Genomic DNA, 15,542 nt, shown 5'->3' with positions numbered 1-15,542 from the left:
GCGAGGAGAGGAGAGGAATTACCCAGGTTGGAAAGGACCTTTGAGATCATCAAGTCCAACCTATCATCCAACACTAATCATTTAAACCATGGCACCAAGCACCCCATCCAGTCTCTTTTTAAACACTTCCAGGGATGGTGACTCCACCACCTCCCTGGGCAGCACATTCCAGTGGCCAATCTCTCTTTCTATGAAGAACTTCTTCCTAACATCCAGCCTAAACCTCCCCTGGCGCAGCTTGGGACTGTGTCCTCTTGTTCTGAAATGCCTACAGTTTTAGGCAGTGACACATGAAGGAAGATTTGATCCATTTACATAAATCCACTGTCTGATAAGGTACCTTGACTCTGTGAAAAGTCTCTGGGTTAAATCCTGCAGCACGAGCAAGCCGGCGGAGGTTTTCCTTAACAACAACTTGTGGGTCCCTCCGCTTGGAACTGCTGAAGAGGTTGCAGGAGCTGAGGGTTGGTATGTAGGAGATACCACCTGTCCTTGTGGTGAACCCATGCAGGAAGATATCATCTGTCAAGGCAAGAAAAAACAAAAACAAATGGTTTTTTTCAAGACAAAACAGTCCAGATATTACATGTCTTTTATACTGAGGAGATATGGAATCAGTCAGTCAGGTGGTCCAGTTCTGGTTCCCTCAAATTAAGAAGGACATTGAGACTGTTGAACATGTCCAGAGAAGGGCAACGAGGCTGGGGAGAGGCCTTGAGCACAGCCCTATGAGGAGAGGCTGAGGGAGATGGGGTTGTTTAGCATGGAGAAGAGGAGGCTCAGGGGAGACCTTACTGCTCTCTACAACTACCTGAAGGGAGACAAGTGGGGGTTGGTCTCTTCTCCCAGGCAATCAGCACCAGAACAAAAGGACACAGTCCCAAGCTGTGCCAGAGGAAATTTAGGCTCAAGGTGAGGAGAAAATTCTTCACAGAAAGAGTTGTTAGCCATTGGAATGTGCTGCCCAGGGAGGTGGTGGAGTCACCATCCCTGGAGATGTTCAAGAGGGGATTGGACGTGGCATTTGGTGCCATGGTTCAGTAGTCCTGAGGTGTTGGGTGACAGGTTGGACTTGATGATCTCTGAGGTCTCTTCCAACCTTATTGATTCCATGAGTATTGCTTCACCTTATATTTAGCCAAGACATGTAAATTTAAGGATTCTAAATTTCCTTCTTGCTCATAATCTTAGTGATCTGAGGTGAAGGTCGAGGGGTTTGACCAAGAAGGAGTCCTGGAATATTCAGATGAATTTGTTTCAGTGTTGTAGTGCAAATGCTGGAGAAAAGCTAACTAACTCACTGAGGAAAACAAGAGTAGATTCCTAAACAAATGGTCTAAGGTGGAATCACTGCTTTTGGGGGTGACAGGGCAGAGGGAGTCTGCATAGTAAAGTTGAACACAGGAAAACAGTCCCACAACTGGTATTTTTGGTGTCTTTACAGCTGACAAGCCTAGTGACATAATCAGAGCTGAGATCCAAAACCTCTTATGTAGTGCGATCCTTTCAAAGTCACAGTCAAAATCCTGAAGCACAATGCAGGCAAGATGCCTTATAGAATCATAGAAGCATAGAATCATAGAATCAATAACATTGGAAAAGACCTCAAAGATCATCAAGTCCAACCTGGCACCAAAGAACTCATGACTACTAAACCATGGCACCCAGTGCCACATCCAATCCCCTCTTGAACACCTCCAGGGATGGTGACGCCACCACCTCCCTGGGCAGCACATTCCAATGGCAACAACTCTCTCTGTGAAGAACTTTCTCCTCACCTCAAGCCTAAACTTCCCCTGGTACAGTCTGAGACTATGCAAGTCATGGTGCTTTCAGGTTCTGGATCATTTGAGAGTGGTGGTGAATGGTCCCACATCCAGCTGGCGACCAGTCACTAGTGGCGTGCCCCAAGGATCAGTGCTGGGCCCTGTGCTCTTTAACATCTTTATTGATGATCTGGATGAGGGCATTGAGTCCATCGTCAGTAAATTTGCTGACGACACCAAGCTGGGGGCAGGAGTTGATCTGCTGGAGGGTAGAGAGGCTCTGCAGAGGGACCTGGACAGGCTGGACAGATGGGCAGAGTCCAAGGGCAGGAGATTGAACACATCCAAGTGCCAGGTTCCACACATTGGCCACAACAACCCCATGCAGTGCTACAGGCTGGGGACAGAGTGGCTGGAGAGCAGCCAGGCAGAAAGGGACCTGGGGGTACTGGTCGATGGTAGGCTGAACATGAGCCTGCAGTGTGCCCAGGCAGCCAAGAGGGCCAATGGCATCCTGGCCTGCATCAGGAACAGTGTGGCCAGCAGGAGCAGGGAGGTCATTCTGCCCCTGTACACTGCACTGGTTAGGCCACACCTTGAGTCCTGTGTCCAGTTCTGGGCCCCTCAGCTTAGGAAGGAGGTTGACTTGCTGCAACGTGTCCAGAGAAGGGCAACGAAGTTGGTGAGGGGTTTGGAACACAAGCCCTATGAGGAAAGAGTGAGGGAGCTGGGGTTGCTTAGCCTGGAGAGGAGGAGACTCAGGGGTGACCTTATCACTCTCTACAACTACCTGAAGGGAGGTTGTAGCCAGGTGGGGGTTGGTCTCTTCTCCCAGGCAAGCAGCACCAGAACAAGAGGACACAGTCTCAGGCTGCACCAGGGGAGGTTTAGGTTGGATGTTAGGAAGAAGTTCTATACAGAGAGAGTGATTGCCCATTGGAATGGGCTGCCCAGGGAGGTGGTGGAGTCACCATTGCTGGAGGTGTTCAGGAGGAGACTTGATGGGGTGCTTGGTGCCATGGGTTAGCTGTTTAGGTGGGTTGGATTGGTTGATGGGTTGGACACGATGATCTTGAAGGTCTCTTCCAACCTGGTCTGGTTTATTCTAAATACAGTTTATTCTAAATATAGATTTTTTTTTAGGGAAAGTCAGTTAAAGATTTTTGCAGCAGCAAATCTCTCAAGCTTTCCCTTCAATCCCCTGAATCATGAGACCTCATAACCACACTGCTTGAGAGGCACGCTACAGTAAACTGGCTCACGTGATGGCAGGGACCCTGAGATACCAGCTCCACTAACCAGGCATGCCTGAGGCTGCAGACATATGTTAGTCCTGTCCTAAAGGCTGTACTGCCATCCAGTGTGACCTGGACAGGCTGGAGAGCTGGGAAGAGTCTAACCTTATGGAAGGTCAAGTGTAGGGTACTGCACCTAGAGGAGTAAACCCATGTAACAGTTACAGGTTAGGGGCTGACCTGCTGCAAAGCAGCTCTGAGGAAAAGAAGCTGGGAGTCCTGGTGAACAACAGGATGACTGTAAGCTTGCAACATGCTCTTGGGGCCAGGAAGGACAACAGCATCCTGGGGTGCATTAAGATGAGTGTGTCCAGCAGGTCCATAAAGTTCATCCTCCCCACCTACTCTGCCCTGGTGAGGCTTCGTCTGGAGTACTCTTCCAGCTCTGGGCTACCCAGTTCAAGAGAGACAGGGAGCTGCTTGAGAGGGTACAGCAAAGGACTACAAGGATGAGAGACTTGGGGCTTTTTAGCCTAGAGAAGAAGACTGAGGGGAGATCTTATCAGTGATTATAAATACTTAAAGGGTGGGTGCCCAGTGACATGACAAGAGGTAACTGGGCACAAAACACAGGAAGTTCCATATAACTAGGAGGAGGAACTACTTTGAGGGTGGTAGAGCACTGGAACAGGCTGCCCAGGGGTTATTCAAAACCTTCCTGGACACTGTCCTGTGCAGCCTGCTCTAGGTGAACCTGCTCTGGCAGGAGGACTGGGCTAGCTGATCTCCAGAGGTCCCTTCCAAATCCTATCATTCTGTGATTCTGCCTTTTCAGAAAGCAACAGTAACTCTCACTATGTGATTCCCACAGAGATGAGAAGTTTTAGTGCCTGCAGCCATGCTCTCACTAAACCTGGGCCTGTCTTTCACCTGATCATCCCCCCCCAGGCCTGGAACAGACTTGCCAGGCTTTTGACGTATCTCTGTTGACACTTCCCCCTCTTATGGACATGAAGCATTATTGCACCATCATAGTATCATAGTATCAGTCAGGGTTGGAAGGGACCACAAGGATCATCTAGTTCCAACCCCCCTGCCATGGGCAGGGACACCCCACACTAGATCAGGCTGGCCAGAGCCATACAGAGTTACATCATACAGAGTTACTTGCTGCCTGAAGACTTTCCAAGTCTTACCCATTTTGCAATTGCCTTGAAGGATACTTGGGAACAGTCTATAAAATCTATTAGGTGGGATTCTTTTTACCTGGGATCAGAGAAGATCTGAGAATGGTGAGCTCCCCATTCAGGCTTGGCAGGCTTTCCAAGTACAGCTGAATCTCACTTTGGATGAGGGCCACATCCTGCATTTGCCCTTCACTCTGAGGGTCAGCTATCTGTGGGTTTTCACAATCAGATGCCACCTGCCAATCCTCAAATTCAAACTGGTAGACTGCTGTAAAGAGATGGTCTATGTAGACCTTCATTATGTCTTTCCTTAAGGATGAGAGAATCACTTTGATAATGCTTAAGTCTTTTTCATCCAGTCTTTGTTTGATGGTATACAAAGCAGCAGCAGTACTCAGAGCATGTACCACTTCCAGTCTTTTCTTCAGGCTCTGAAAACTTCCCAGAGCTGGAAGGAAGGACTCTTGTTCACCTTTCTGTTCACTCCCCTCCCTATGGCAACACATGACATAAACAAATGGAGCAGGGATGGAAGAGCATTTCTCAAGAGATTCCAGTGTGTTATATAGTAATCCTTGGATGTTGCTCTGCAGGTTGTCTGGCAGGCTGAAGAGATCTATCAGTATTGCTTCCACCATATTCCAGGATGTTTAAGGATTCCTGCAAGTAGTCCATAACAAAACATGAAACACAAATAAAAAGGCAAGACATCAGCATTAATGTAATTACAGAGTTCTGTTATTAATGCAATGCATTCAGTGATGTTGTGTAGAGAAGGTGAGGTAGCAGTAATTACCACCTTAGGGTTTCCTCACTGCATCAAAAGCAGTGGAAGTGGGAATTATGATGTATTTACTTGTACTTACCTGAGCCTCCTCTGCTTAGCCTGGAGGAGGCTTAGAGGAGACCTTCTTGCTGTCTACAACTACCTGAAGGGAGGTTGTAGCCAGGTGGGGGTTGGTCTCTTCTCCCTGGCAATCAGCACCAGAACAAGAGGACACAGGCTCAAGCTGCACCAGGGGAGTTTAGGCAGGAGGTGAGGAGAAAGTTCTTCACAGAGAGAGTTATTAGCCATTGGAATGTGCTGCCCAGGGAGGTGGTGGAGTCACCATCACTGGAGGTGTTTAGGAAGAGACTGGATGGGGTGCTTGATGCCATGGTTTAGTTGATTAGATGATGTTGGGTGATAGGTTGGACTCCATGATCTCAAAGGTCTCTTCCAACCTGGTCTATTCTATTCTATTCTATTCTATTCTATTCTATTCTATTCTATTCTATTCTATTCTATTCTATTCTATTCTATTCTATTCTATTCTATGCTGTGCTATATCCTACTTAAGAGTTTAGGTACTTCCCTACCACCCAGACTAGCTCAGGCTTTCCCAGGTCATGGATCATCAAAGGTCAGTACCTAACATCAGATTTATTGAATGAATTTACCCAGATTAGCCTAATAGACCTTCTTGAGCTCTGCCTGTTGGGCCTTCCTCCAGTTCCCATCAAGGGAACCAAATACAGGTCTTTCAGTATGCTGGGACTGGAGGAGTTTATGGAAAAACATTTTTTTGAAGCAGTTTATGCACTTCTTGTTGAGATGGAGCTCACATCTCCTACTGCTCTTGGCAGCAAGGGGGCTGGGATGTGAGCACAACAACATCTTTCCCACAAGCCCTCACAAGTCATTCAGAACTTCTCCTTTTTGCACTACCAGAAGCATTGACTTGCTAATTTCTGAGTTCTTTGTGGAGGGACACATGATTGGTATAGTTCTTCTTTTCAACATGCACAGGAACTCACTGCAGGTTACTGAAACTTCAACTAGTAACACAAGAAGTGCACAGAACTAAACAAAAATAACATAGTACTGTGAACAACTTCCTGCCACAGCTTTTTCACTATGCTAGCTGCAGTCTTTGCTCCTGGCCTGCATCAGGAACAGTGTGGCCAGCAGGGGCAGGAAGTCATTCTGCCCCTGTACACTGCACTGGTTAGGCCACACCTTGAGTCCTGTGTCCAGTTCTGGGGCCCTCAGTTTAGGAAAGATGTTGAGTTGCTGGAAGGTGTCCAGAGAAGGGCAACAAAGCTGGGGAGGGGTTTGGAGCACAAGCCCTGTGAGGAGAGGATGAGGGAGCTGGGGTTGCTTAGCCTGGAGAACAGGAAGCTCAGGGGAGACCTTCTTGCTCTCTACAACTCCCTGAAGGGAGGTTGTAGCCAGGTGGGGGTTGGTCTCTTCTCCCAGGCAACCAGCACCAGAACAAGAGGACACAGTCTCCAGCTGTGCCAGGGGAGGTGAAGTGAAAGGTGGCAAAAAGAGGGAGAGTCCTTTTTGATGATGTTTTCACAGAATCATAGAATCCCCAAGGTTGGAAGAGACCTCAAAGGTCATCAAGTCCAACCTGTCACCACAGACCTCATGACTAAACCATGGCACCAAGTGCCACGTCCAATCCCCTCTTGAACTGACAATGGATTCCCAGAGTTTGCACACTCAAATGAACTGTCAAAGACCTCTCAGGCTGTGATGGATTGTTTATTCAGAGTAGGTTTTGCAGAAAACTTTCTGCATTCTCTTCCTTTTTCTTCCTACCAGCCTGGAAGTAAAATAATCCTGACTGAAAACAATGTGTTCACTTCTGCTAAGTTGAATGCTTACAAAGATCAATTGGTGACTATCAAAACAGGTGAACTGAAAGTATTAAAATGTCACAGCAGAGAAAAAAAACATCTTCCAAGGCTTTTACAAATACTAGTTTTGCTCAGAGTATTATTTACACACAGCTGAAAGAGCAAACAACCCACTAAGAAAACAGTGTTGAAACAGATTCATGTCAAAGAGTGTGTCTTGGGAAATCAGGATATTTCCATCCCTACACTGACACTCTCTGTGGGAGGTCTGTAAGGATATGGCATGATCCTAATCTAGGTATAGCTAATAGCTCCAGTAACAGAGGAGTGCAGTGGAAAACCAGATTATTGCTCCACTTCAGGTGTGTCAGTAGTAGAAGGTAAGTAGAATTCATTGCTGTGCACATACAGCCCCAGAAAAATGCCACAAAATAAAGGGTAGAAGGATACTACTTGCAAGAGAGAGGTAACTGCCTGCTTTGTTTTGGTGTGTGTGTTGCAAGACACTCCATGGGGGCAATTATTAGGATGTACCCAAAGAAGCAATAGGGCTGATTCATCCTTGTTTCTTTCCAGTTTTGCATCACAGAGTCCTACTGAGGTCAAGGGTGTCAGAAGTAAATGTGCTTATGGCCACAATAAATTTTATTGACTGCTTTGTAAGTCCTTGAAACAAAATCTTGTCAAGCACAGCAATGTTTCAGGCTTACGAGAAATGCATTCATGTTACTCAGGTTTTAAGTAACTTGCTCTACAGTCCCAGTGTTCCATGAAAAATCTCACTGCACATAACTGCACCAGGAAAGATTATGAAGTGCATTTGTTAAGGAGCTGCTGATTTTAGCAGACCAAGCAAGGCAAATACCTGCATAAAACGTTACAGAATACAGAATTAACCAGCTTGGAAAAGACCTTCAAGATCATCAAGTCCAACCTATCACCCAACACCACCTAATCAATTAAACCATGGCACCAAGCACCCCATCCAGTCTCTTCCTAAACACCTCCAGTGATGGTGACTCCACCACCTCCCTGGGCAGCACATTCCAATGGCCAATCACTCTTTCTATGAAGAACTTCTTCCTAACATCCAGCCTAAACCTCCCCTGGCACAGCTTGAGACTGTGTCCTCTTGTTCTGCTGATGGTTGCCTGGGAGAAGAGACCAACCCCCACCTGGCTACAACCTCCCGTCAGGGAGTTGGAGAGAGCAAGAAGGTCTCCCCTGAGCCTCCTCTTCTCCAGGCTAAGCAACCCCAACTGCCTCAGCCTCTCCTCACAGGGCTGTGCTCCAAACCCCTCCCCAGCTTTGTTGCCCTTCTCTGGACACCTTCCAGCAACTCAACATCTTCCCTAAACTGAGAAGCCCAGAACTGGACACAGGACTCAAGGTGTAGCCTAACCAGTGCTGAGTCTAGGGGCACAATGACTTCCCTGCACCTGCTTTCTAAGTCCCTGCAACAAAATCTTTCTCAAATTACAAGCTTTTCAAGCACAGCAATGTTTCAGGCTTATGAGAAATGCATTCATGTTACTCAGGTTTTAAGTAACTTGCTTGACAGTCACAGTGTTCCATGAAAAGTCTCACTGCACCTAAGTGCACTAGGAAAGATTATGAAGTGCATTTATTAAGGAGCTGCTGATTTTAGCAGACCATGCAAGGCAAATACAGAATCACAGAATCAACAAGGTTGGAAGAGACCTCAAAGATCGTCAAGTCCAACCTGTCACCACAGACCTCATGACTAAACCATGGCACCAAGTGCCACATCCAATCCCCTCTTGAATACCTGCATAAACTGGAAGCTAAGGACACTCATACACTGTTTTACTCACTGAAATACTCTCAGTACAAGTATTTAGTGGTTAAAAAACATCTCTTGCACAAATATCAAGAAAAAGAAACAAAGAACATGCCAGATAAAAGAAGACAGGAGAGGTGAGGAGGTTAACAAGGGCAAAAAGGACACAGGCAAGTGAATTCAGAAAAGAAACAAAGAAAATAAAAACAGGCTGCAGAGAAGGGATAATTGATAGAAAAAAACAACAACTTTCAAGCCCCCCAGAAATCTAATTCTAAAAGACTCTCCCTTCTTGGTCATGACAAGATTGATGGCAAGAGGGATATGGACATGCTGGAAGGTGTCCATAGAAGGGCCATGAGGATGAGCAGAGGGCTGGAGCACCTCTCCTATGAGGACAGACTGAAGGAGTTGGGGCTGTTCAGTCTGGAGAAGAGAAGGAAGGCTCCGAGGTGACCTCATTGTGGCCTTCCAGTATCTGAAGGGGGCCTCCAAGAAGGCTGGGGAGGGACTTGTCAGGATCTCAGGGAGTGATAGGACTAGGGGGAATGGAATGAAGCTGGAGGTGGGGAGATTCAGGCTGGAGGTGAGGAGGAAGTTCTTCCCCATGAGAGTGGTGAAGCCCTGGAATGGGTTGTGCAGGGAGGTGGTTGAGGCCCTGTCCCTGGAGGTGTTTAAGAGCAGGCTGGATGAGGATCTGGCCAGCCTGATGTAGTGTGGGGTGTCCCTGCCCATGGCAGGGGGGTTGGAACTAGATGATCCTTGTGGTCCCTTCCAATCCTGACTGATACTATGATACTGGAAGAAGACTTGACAGGGTGCTTGGTTGCATGGGTTAGTTGATTAGGTGGTGTTGGATGATAGGTTGGACATGATGATCTTGAAGGTCTCTTCCAACCTGGTCCTATTCTATTCTATTCTATTCTATCCTATCCTATTCTATTCTATTCTATTCTATTCTATTCTATTCTATTCTATTCTATTCTATTCTATGATACAATTTCCTGCACCTTGGCACCCTGCTGGTCACCTTATCTTCTCACAGAAACTCAGAAAACTGACAGAGTTTGGGCAAAAAAAATTAGAAAGTCAAGAAATGGCCAACATCTCTTAGAGAGAAATGCCCAGAGACAGAAAACAGACCACTGAAGCAGTCCAAAAGAAGAGGGATAGAGCACCTTGGTAATAAACTTTCAATAAGAGCACCTAGATTCAAGTAAAGCATTCTGCCCCTCTAAATTTGGGGTATTTTAGGCAAGGCTGACAAAGCAGAGATTTACAATGGAAATACTACAAATCACAATGAAATGACACAAAGTTATCATAAACAAACTGAAATTTTAAAGCACAGGAATTTACTCACACAGGTAGGCAGCCCTTTTGAACTCCTGAAAGGTTCTCCTCTGATGCCTACACACATCAGCAGCTTTATATAGCTCACCTCTCGCCGCCAGGCTCGCAGCTGATGTGTACAAGACGGAAGTTCCCGTTGCAAGTTGAGATTGGAGTGGGAACCTGTATTTCTTCTTTGTGATGAGACCCTGCTTGTTTGCTGTCAGCATTCAAAGGAAGTAACAAACTGTACTGCAAGGCAGCAACATGATTAAGGGCCTGGGTAGCGTTACACCCGGAACCAGCATTAACCCTGCCATGTAGCTCACTTCTGTAATCCCACGTTCTACCACATCAGCTTTGCACAACCACAAACAGATTCAGAGATGCACAGCAGCACAAAGCAAAAACCCAAGCTGAAGCAAAACTTGCTCAGGCTGCAGGAGTTTCCTCTTCTGAGTACGCAACTGCACGTTCCAGTGAGGAATCTGGCGGTCAGTCAAGTCATATTCAGAAGGACCCAGAGGAGGAGGTCACAAGAGGCCAGTACTCAGGGCTACAGGCCTGAAATGAGGATGCTAATTTCTCCTCGGAGCACTCAGCAGTTTGAGAGCTCTGTAAAAACGTCTGAATGCTTTGACAGAACATAAAGGGCCAAAAGGCAAGGGGAGGAATGAGGGATCAGGCTTTGTCCAGAAAGTGGGGGAATGAGGGATCAGGCTTTGTCCAAGAATCATATCATAGTATCAGTCAGGGTTGGAAGGGACCACAAGGATCATCCAGTTCCAAGCCCCCTGCCATGGGCAGGGACACCCCACACTACATCAGCCTGGCCAGAGCCTCATCCAGCCTGGGCTTAAACACCTTCAGGGATGGGGCCTCAACCACCTCCCTGGACAACCCATTCCAGGGCTTCACCACCCTCATGGGGAAGAACTTCCTCCTCACCTCCAGCCTGAATCTCCCCACCTCCAGCTTCATTCCATTCCCCCTACTCCTATCACTATCTGATAGCCTCAGAAGTCCCTCCCCAGCCTTCTTGGAGGCCCCCTTCAGATACTGGAAGGCCACAATTAGGTCACCTGGGAGCCTTCTCTTCTCCAGACTGAACAGCCCCAACTCCTTCAGTCTGTCCTCATAGGAGAGGTGCTCCAGCCCTCTGATCATCCTCGTGGCCCTTCTCTGGACACCTTCCAGCACCTCCACATCCCTCTTGGAATAGGGGCTCCAGAACTGGAGGCAGTACTCCAGGTGGGGTCTCACCAGAGCTGAGCAGAGCGGGAGGATCACCTCCCTTGCCCTGCTGGCCACACTTCTCCTGCTGCAGCCCAGGCTCTGATTGGCTTTGTGGGCTGCAAGTGCACACTGAGAGCTCCTGTTGAGCTTCTCCTCCACCACTCATCCACCGACTTGGTGGAGAGAGACCAAGACAGTAATTTTTCTTTCCTTCAACCAGACTAAAGAAAAATAATTAGGTGCAAAAGGCTGAGAAAGTATAAGGAAGAGGTCACAAAAGAGCCAGGATTGAAAGAAAAAAAAGGGGGACCTTGAGGATCACCTAGGTCCAACCCTCTGTGACCATAGGCAGGGAGACCTCCCACCAGCCCAGATTGCTCAAAGGCCTTTTCCAACCTGGCTTTGAACACCTCCAGGCAGGAGGCATCCGCAGTCTCCTTGGGCAACCTGTTCCAGGGGCTCACCACCCTCACTCTCAGGAATTTCTTCCTAATCTCCAATCTCAATCTCCTCTCTTGCAGCTCAAAGTCATTCCCTTGTCCTTTCACTCCAAGCCCCTGTAGAAAGCCCTTCCCCAGCATCTTTGAGGACATTTTCCTTTGAAAGGGTAGGTCCTGTGAAAAACTAATGGTTTTTCACACTGTTGTGTTATGTTCTTGGGAAAATAACACCTTCTTGATCATCCTCCCTGGTTAGTTGTCTGAAAAAATTAGATTGATATTCTGTCAGTTTAGGAAAGATGTTGAGTTGCTGGAAGGTGTCCAGAGAAGGCCAACAAAGCTGGGGAGGGGTTTGGAGCACAGCCCTGTGAGGAGAGGCTGAGGGAGGTGAGGTTGCTTAGCCTGGAGAAGAGGAGGCTCAGGGGAGACCTTCTTGCTCTCTACAACTCCCTGAAGGGAGGTTGTAGCCAGGTGGGGGTTGGTCTCTTCTCCCAGGCAACCAGCACCAGAACAAGAGGACACAGCCTCATGCTGTGCCAGGAGAGGTTTAGGCTGGATGTTGGGAAGAAGTTCTTCATAGAAAGAGTGATTGGCCATTGGAATGTGCTGCCCAGGGAGGTGGTGGAGTCACCATCAGTGGAGGTGTTTAGGAAGAGACAGGATGGGGTGCTTGGTGCCATGGTTTAGTTGATTAGATGGTGTTGGGTGATAGGTTGGACTTGATGATCTTGAAGGTCTTTTCCAACCTGGTTAATTCTATCCTATCCTATTGCATCTGATCCTGTCGTACCCTATGCTGTTGTACCCTATGCTATGGTACCCTATGCTATGGTACCCTATGCTGTTGTACCCTATGCTATGGTACCCTATGCTATGCTACCCTATGCCATACTATGCTATGCTATTCTTTCTCTGTCATCTCAGAAAGGGATTAAATAAGCAGACTGTATAAAAAGCAAAGCAATTAAGTCAGAAAAAACCGGTGGGATTTAGGTTTAAAATCACTTAACTGGGCTTCCAGAGGCACACCGGAGGGCAGGACTCAAGTCCATGGCGCAGAAGCAGAGGAGGAGAAACTGGGCCTCGTTTCTCCCTCCTGGTCACCCAGCGGTGCTCAGCAGCAGGCCTGCTCTCCGCACTGCATGTCAAACGTTAACAAATGATGACATAAAACTCTCTTTCGTACAGCGAACTAAGCAACCCGAGGAGCTGAGAAGTGAAACAAAGCTAAGCAGCACTTCCTCAGGCCGCACCACGGCCGCAGGCCCGGCGGCGGGGCACCCACCCGCCTCTGACGGGACGGGACGGAACATGCTGTTCCGTTTTCCCTTGGAGTGCCGCCGGGCACAGCCTCTTCATCCCCAGCCCTCCGCCGGCTCTCCGTGCCCTTGGCTGCCACTATTCGGCCGCGCCCCCCTCACGCCGCCTCCGACACTCGCCGAAGTTTTCCGACACTTGCCGAAGTTTTCCGACACTCGCCGAAGTTTTCCGACACTCGCCGAAGTTCCCCGACATTGCCCGAGCCGCGCACCCTGCTCAGCGCAGCCGGCCCTGGGCTGACAGCCGCGACCGGCGGCCGGCACCGCGCGCGCCCAGGTTTGGGCGGGAAGGGCGGGGACGGGGACGGGGCAGGGGGCGGGGCGGCCGCCGGAGCCCCACCTCAGAGGGGCGGGGCTGTGGGAGGGTAGCCGGCTGTGCTCGCCTTCCATGCTCCTCCAGCAGGGTTGTGCTGGGCTGGCTCAGTCCGCTCCGCTTGCCTGACAGTTCTTTGAAGGGATTGGGTCTGCCGCAGGAGCAAGTGTCGCCTGCTTGGTGTTGCGGGGTGTGGAGTGCCTGAGCGGGACAGAGCTGGAGATTGAGACAATCCGTCCAGCAGCTCTGTACAGACATAGATGGATTGCTAGTCAGGACGACCAAACATCAGGCACCCTGACCCGACCCTACAAACCTGGCACACACAGTTACAGAATACAGAATTAACCAGGTTGGAAAAGATCTTCGAGATCATCGAGTCCAACCTATCACCCAGCACCATCTAATCAACTAAACCATGGCACCAAGCACCCCATCCAGTCTCTTCCTAAACACCTCCAGGGATGGTGACTCCACCACCTTCCTGGGCAGCACATTCCAATGGCCAATCACTCTTTCTGGGAAGAACTTCCTAAAATCCAGCCTAAACCTCCCCTGGCACAGCTTGTGACTGTGTCCTCTTGTTCTGGTGCTGGTTGCCTGGGAGAAGAGACCAACCCCCATCTGACTACAACCTCCCTTCAGGGAGTTGTAGAGAGCAATGAGGTCTCCCCTGAGCCTCCTCTTCTCCAGGCTAAGCAACCCCAGCTCCCTCAGCCTCTCCTCACAGGGCTGTGCTCCAAACCCCTCCCCAGCTTTGTTGCCATTCTCTGGACACCTTCCAGCAACTCAACATCTTTCCTATACTGAGTGGCCCAGAACTGGACACAGGACTCAAGGTGTGGCCTAACCAGTGCTGAATTCAGGGGCAGAACGACTTCCCTACTCCTGCTGGCCACACTGTTCCTGATGCAGGCCAGGATGCCATTGTCCACCTGGGCACACTGCTGGCTCATGTTCAGCCTACTATCAACCAGTATCCCCAGCTGCCTGGCTGCTCTCCAGCCACTCCAACCCCAGCCTGTAGCACTGCATTGGGTTGTTGTGGCCAATGTATAGAACCTGGCACTTAGATGTGTTCAATCTCATGCCCTTGGACTCTGCCCATCTGTCCAGCCTGTCAAGGTCCCTATGCAGAGCTCTCCAACCCTCTAACAGATCAACTCCTGCCTCCAGCTTGGTGTCATCTGCAAATTTACTGATGGTGGACTCAATCCCCGCCTCCAGATCATCAATAAAGATATTGAACAGGATAGGGCCCAGCACTGATCCTTGGGGCACACCACTAGTGCCTGACTGCCGGCTGGATGTGGCACCATTCACCACCACTCTCTGGGCTCAGCCTCCAGCCAGTTCCTAACCCAGCACAGAGTGCTGCTGTCCAAGCCAGGGGCTGACAGCTTGGCCAGGAGTTTCGTGGGTCATTTAATATTCTGGGTTGAAGTCTATACACAGAGTGCCATTTGCTATCCTGGACCTGAAGATGCTCCTGTGACAGACTTAACTGCATTTTCTTCAGAGTTTGGTGTCATTTTATATTACAATCCAAAGTTACAGCTTGAGGTTGCCACTCATTTTGGGGGCTACATGGAGGTGCTGTATTGTGTCTGGAGAAGGGCAGTGAAGCTAGTGAAGAGTCTGGAGAGCAAGTCTTGTGAGGAGCAGCTGAGGAAACTGGGGGGTTGTTCAGCTTTGAGAAAAGGATGCCAAGGGGATATACCTCATTGCTCTCCACAACTACATGCTGGACAACTACAGGCTGGACAGATGGGCAGAATCCAAGGGCATGAGATTGAACACATCCAAGTGCCGGGTTCTGCACATTGGCCACAACAACCCCATGCAGTGCTACAGGCTGGGGTCAGAGTGGCTGGAGAGCAGCCAGGCAGAGAGGGACCTGGGGGTGCTGGTTGATGGTAGGCTGAACATGAGCCTGCAGTGTGCCCAGGCAGCCAAGAAGGCCAATGGCATCCTGGCCTGCATCAAGAACAGTGTGGCCAGCAGGAGCAGGGAGGTCATTCTGCCCCTGTACACTGCACTGGTTAGGCCACACCTCGAGTACCGTGTCCAGTTCTGGGCCCCTCAGTTTAGGAAGGAGGTTGACTTGCTGGAACGAGTCCAGAGAAGGGCAACAAAGTTGGTGAGGGGTTTGGAACACAAGCCCTATGAGGAGAGGCTGAGGGAGCTGGGGTTGCTTAGCCTGGAGAGGAGGAGACTCAGGAGTGACCTTATCACTCTCTACAACTACCTGAAGGGAGGTTGTAGACAGGCTGATGATGGTCTCTTCT

At 49.2% G+C, this 15,542-nt stretch overlaps 1 protein-coding gene across 4 annotated transcripts in view; it reads right to left on the bottom strand.

Moving 5' to 3' along the window:
* Positions 1–13,204, bottom strand: part of LACC1 (laccase domain containing 1) — a 23,486-nt gene extending 10,282 nt beyond the window's left edge. Inside the window, exons 1-5 of one of the 4 annotated variants that reach the window (XM_068171165.1) lie at positions 13,082–13,204; positions 12,633–12,760; positions 10,056–10,198; positions 4,268–4,848; positions 341–522 (exon numbers count right to left, since the gene is read on the bottom strand). In XM_068171165.1, the coding sequence (XP_068027266.1) occupies positions 341–522; positions 4,268–4,826 (741 nt within the window). In that variant the 5' untranslated portion in view covers positions 4,827–4,848; positions 10,056–10,198; positions 12,633–12,760; positions 13,082–13,204. Of the gene's footprint in view, positions 1–340; positions 523–4,267; positions 4,849–9,977; positions 10,199–12,632; positions 12,969–13,081 lie in introns of those variants that run through there. The other 3 variants (XM_068171163.1, XM_068171164.1, XM_068171166.1) reach the window with 3 other exon arrangements.
* Positions 13,205–15,542: the final 2,338 nt, after the last annotated feature.

This window comes from Melanerpes formicivorus, unplaced genomic scaffold (assembly GCF_026170545.1).
Source record: "Melanerpes formicivorus ecotype bairdi unplaced genomic scaffold, bMelFor1.0.p_v2 SCAF_2149, whole genome shotgun sequence".
NCBI lineage: Eukaryota > Metazoa > Chordata > Aves > Piciformes > Picidae > Melanerpes > Melanerpes formicivorus.
This window is presented reverse-complemented; position numbering and strand designations above follow the sequence as displayed.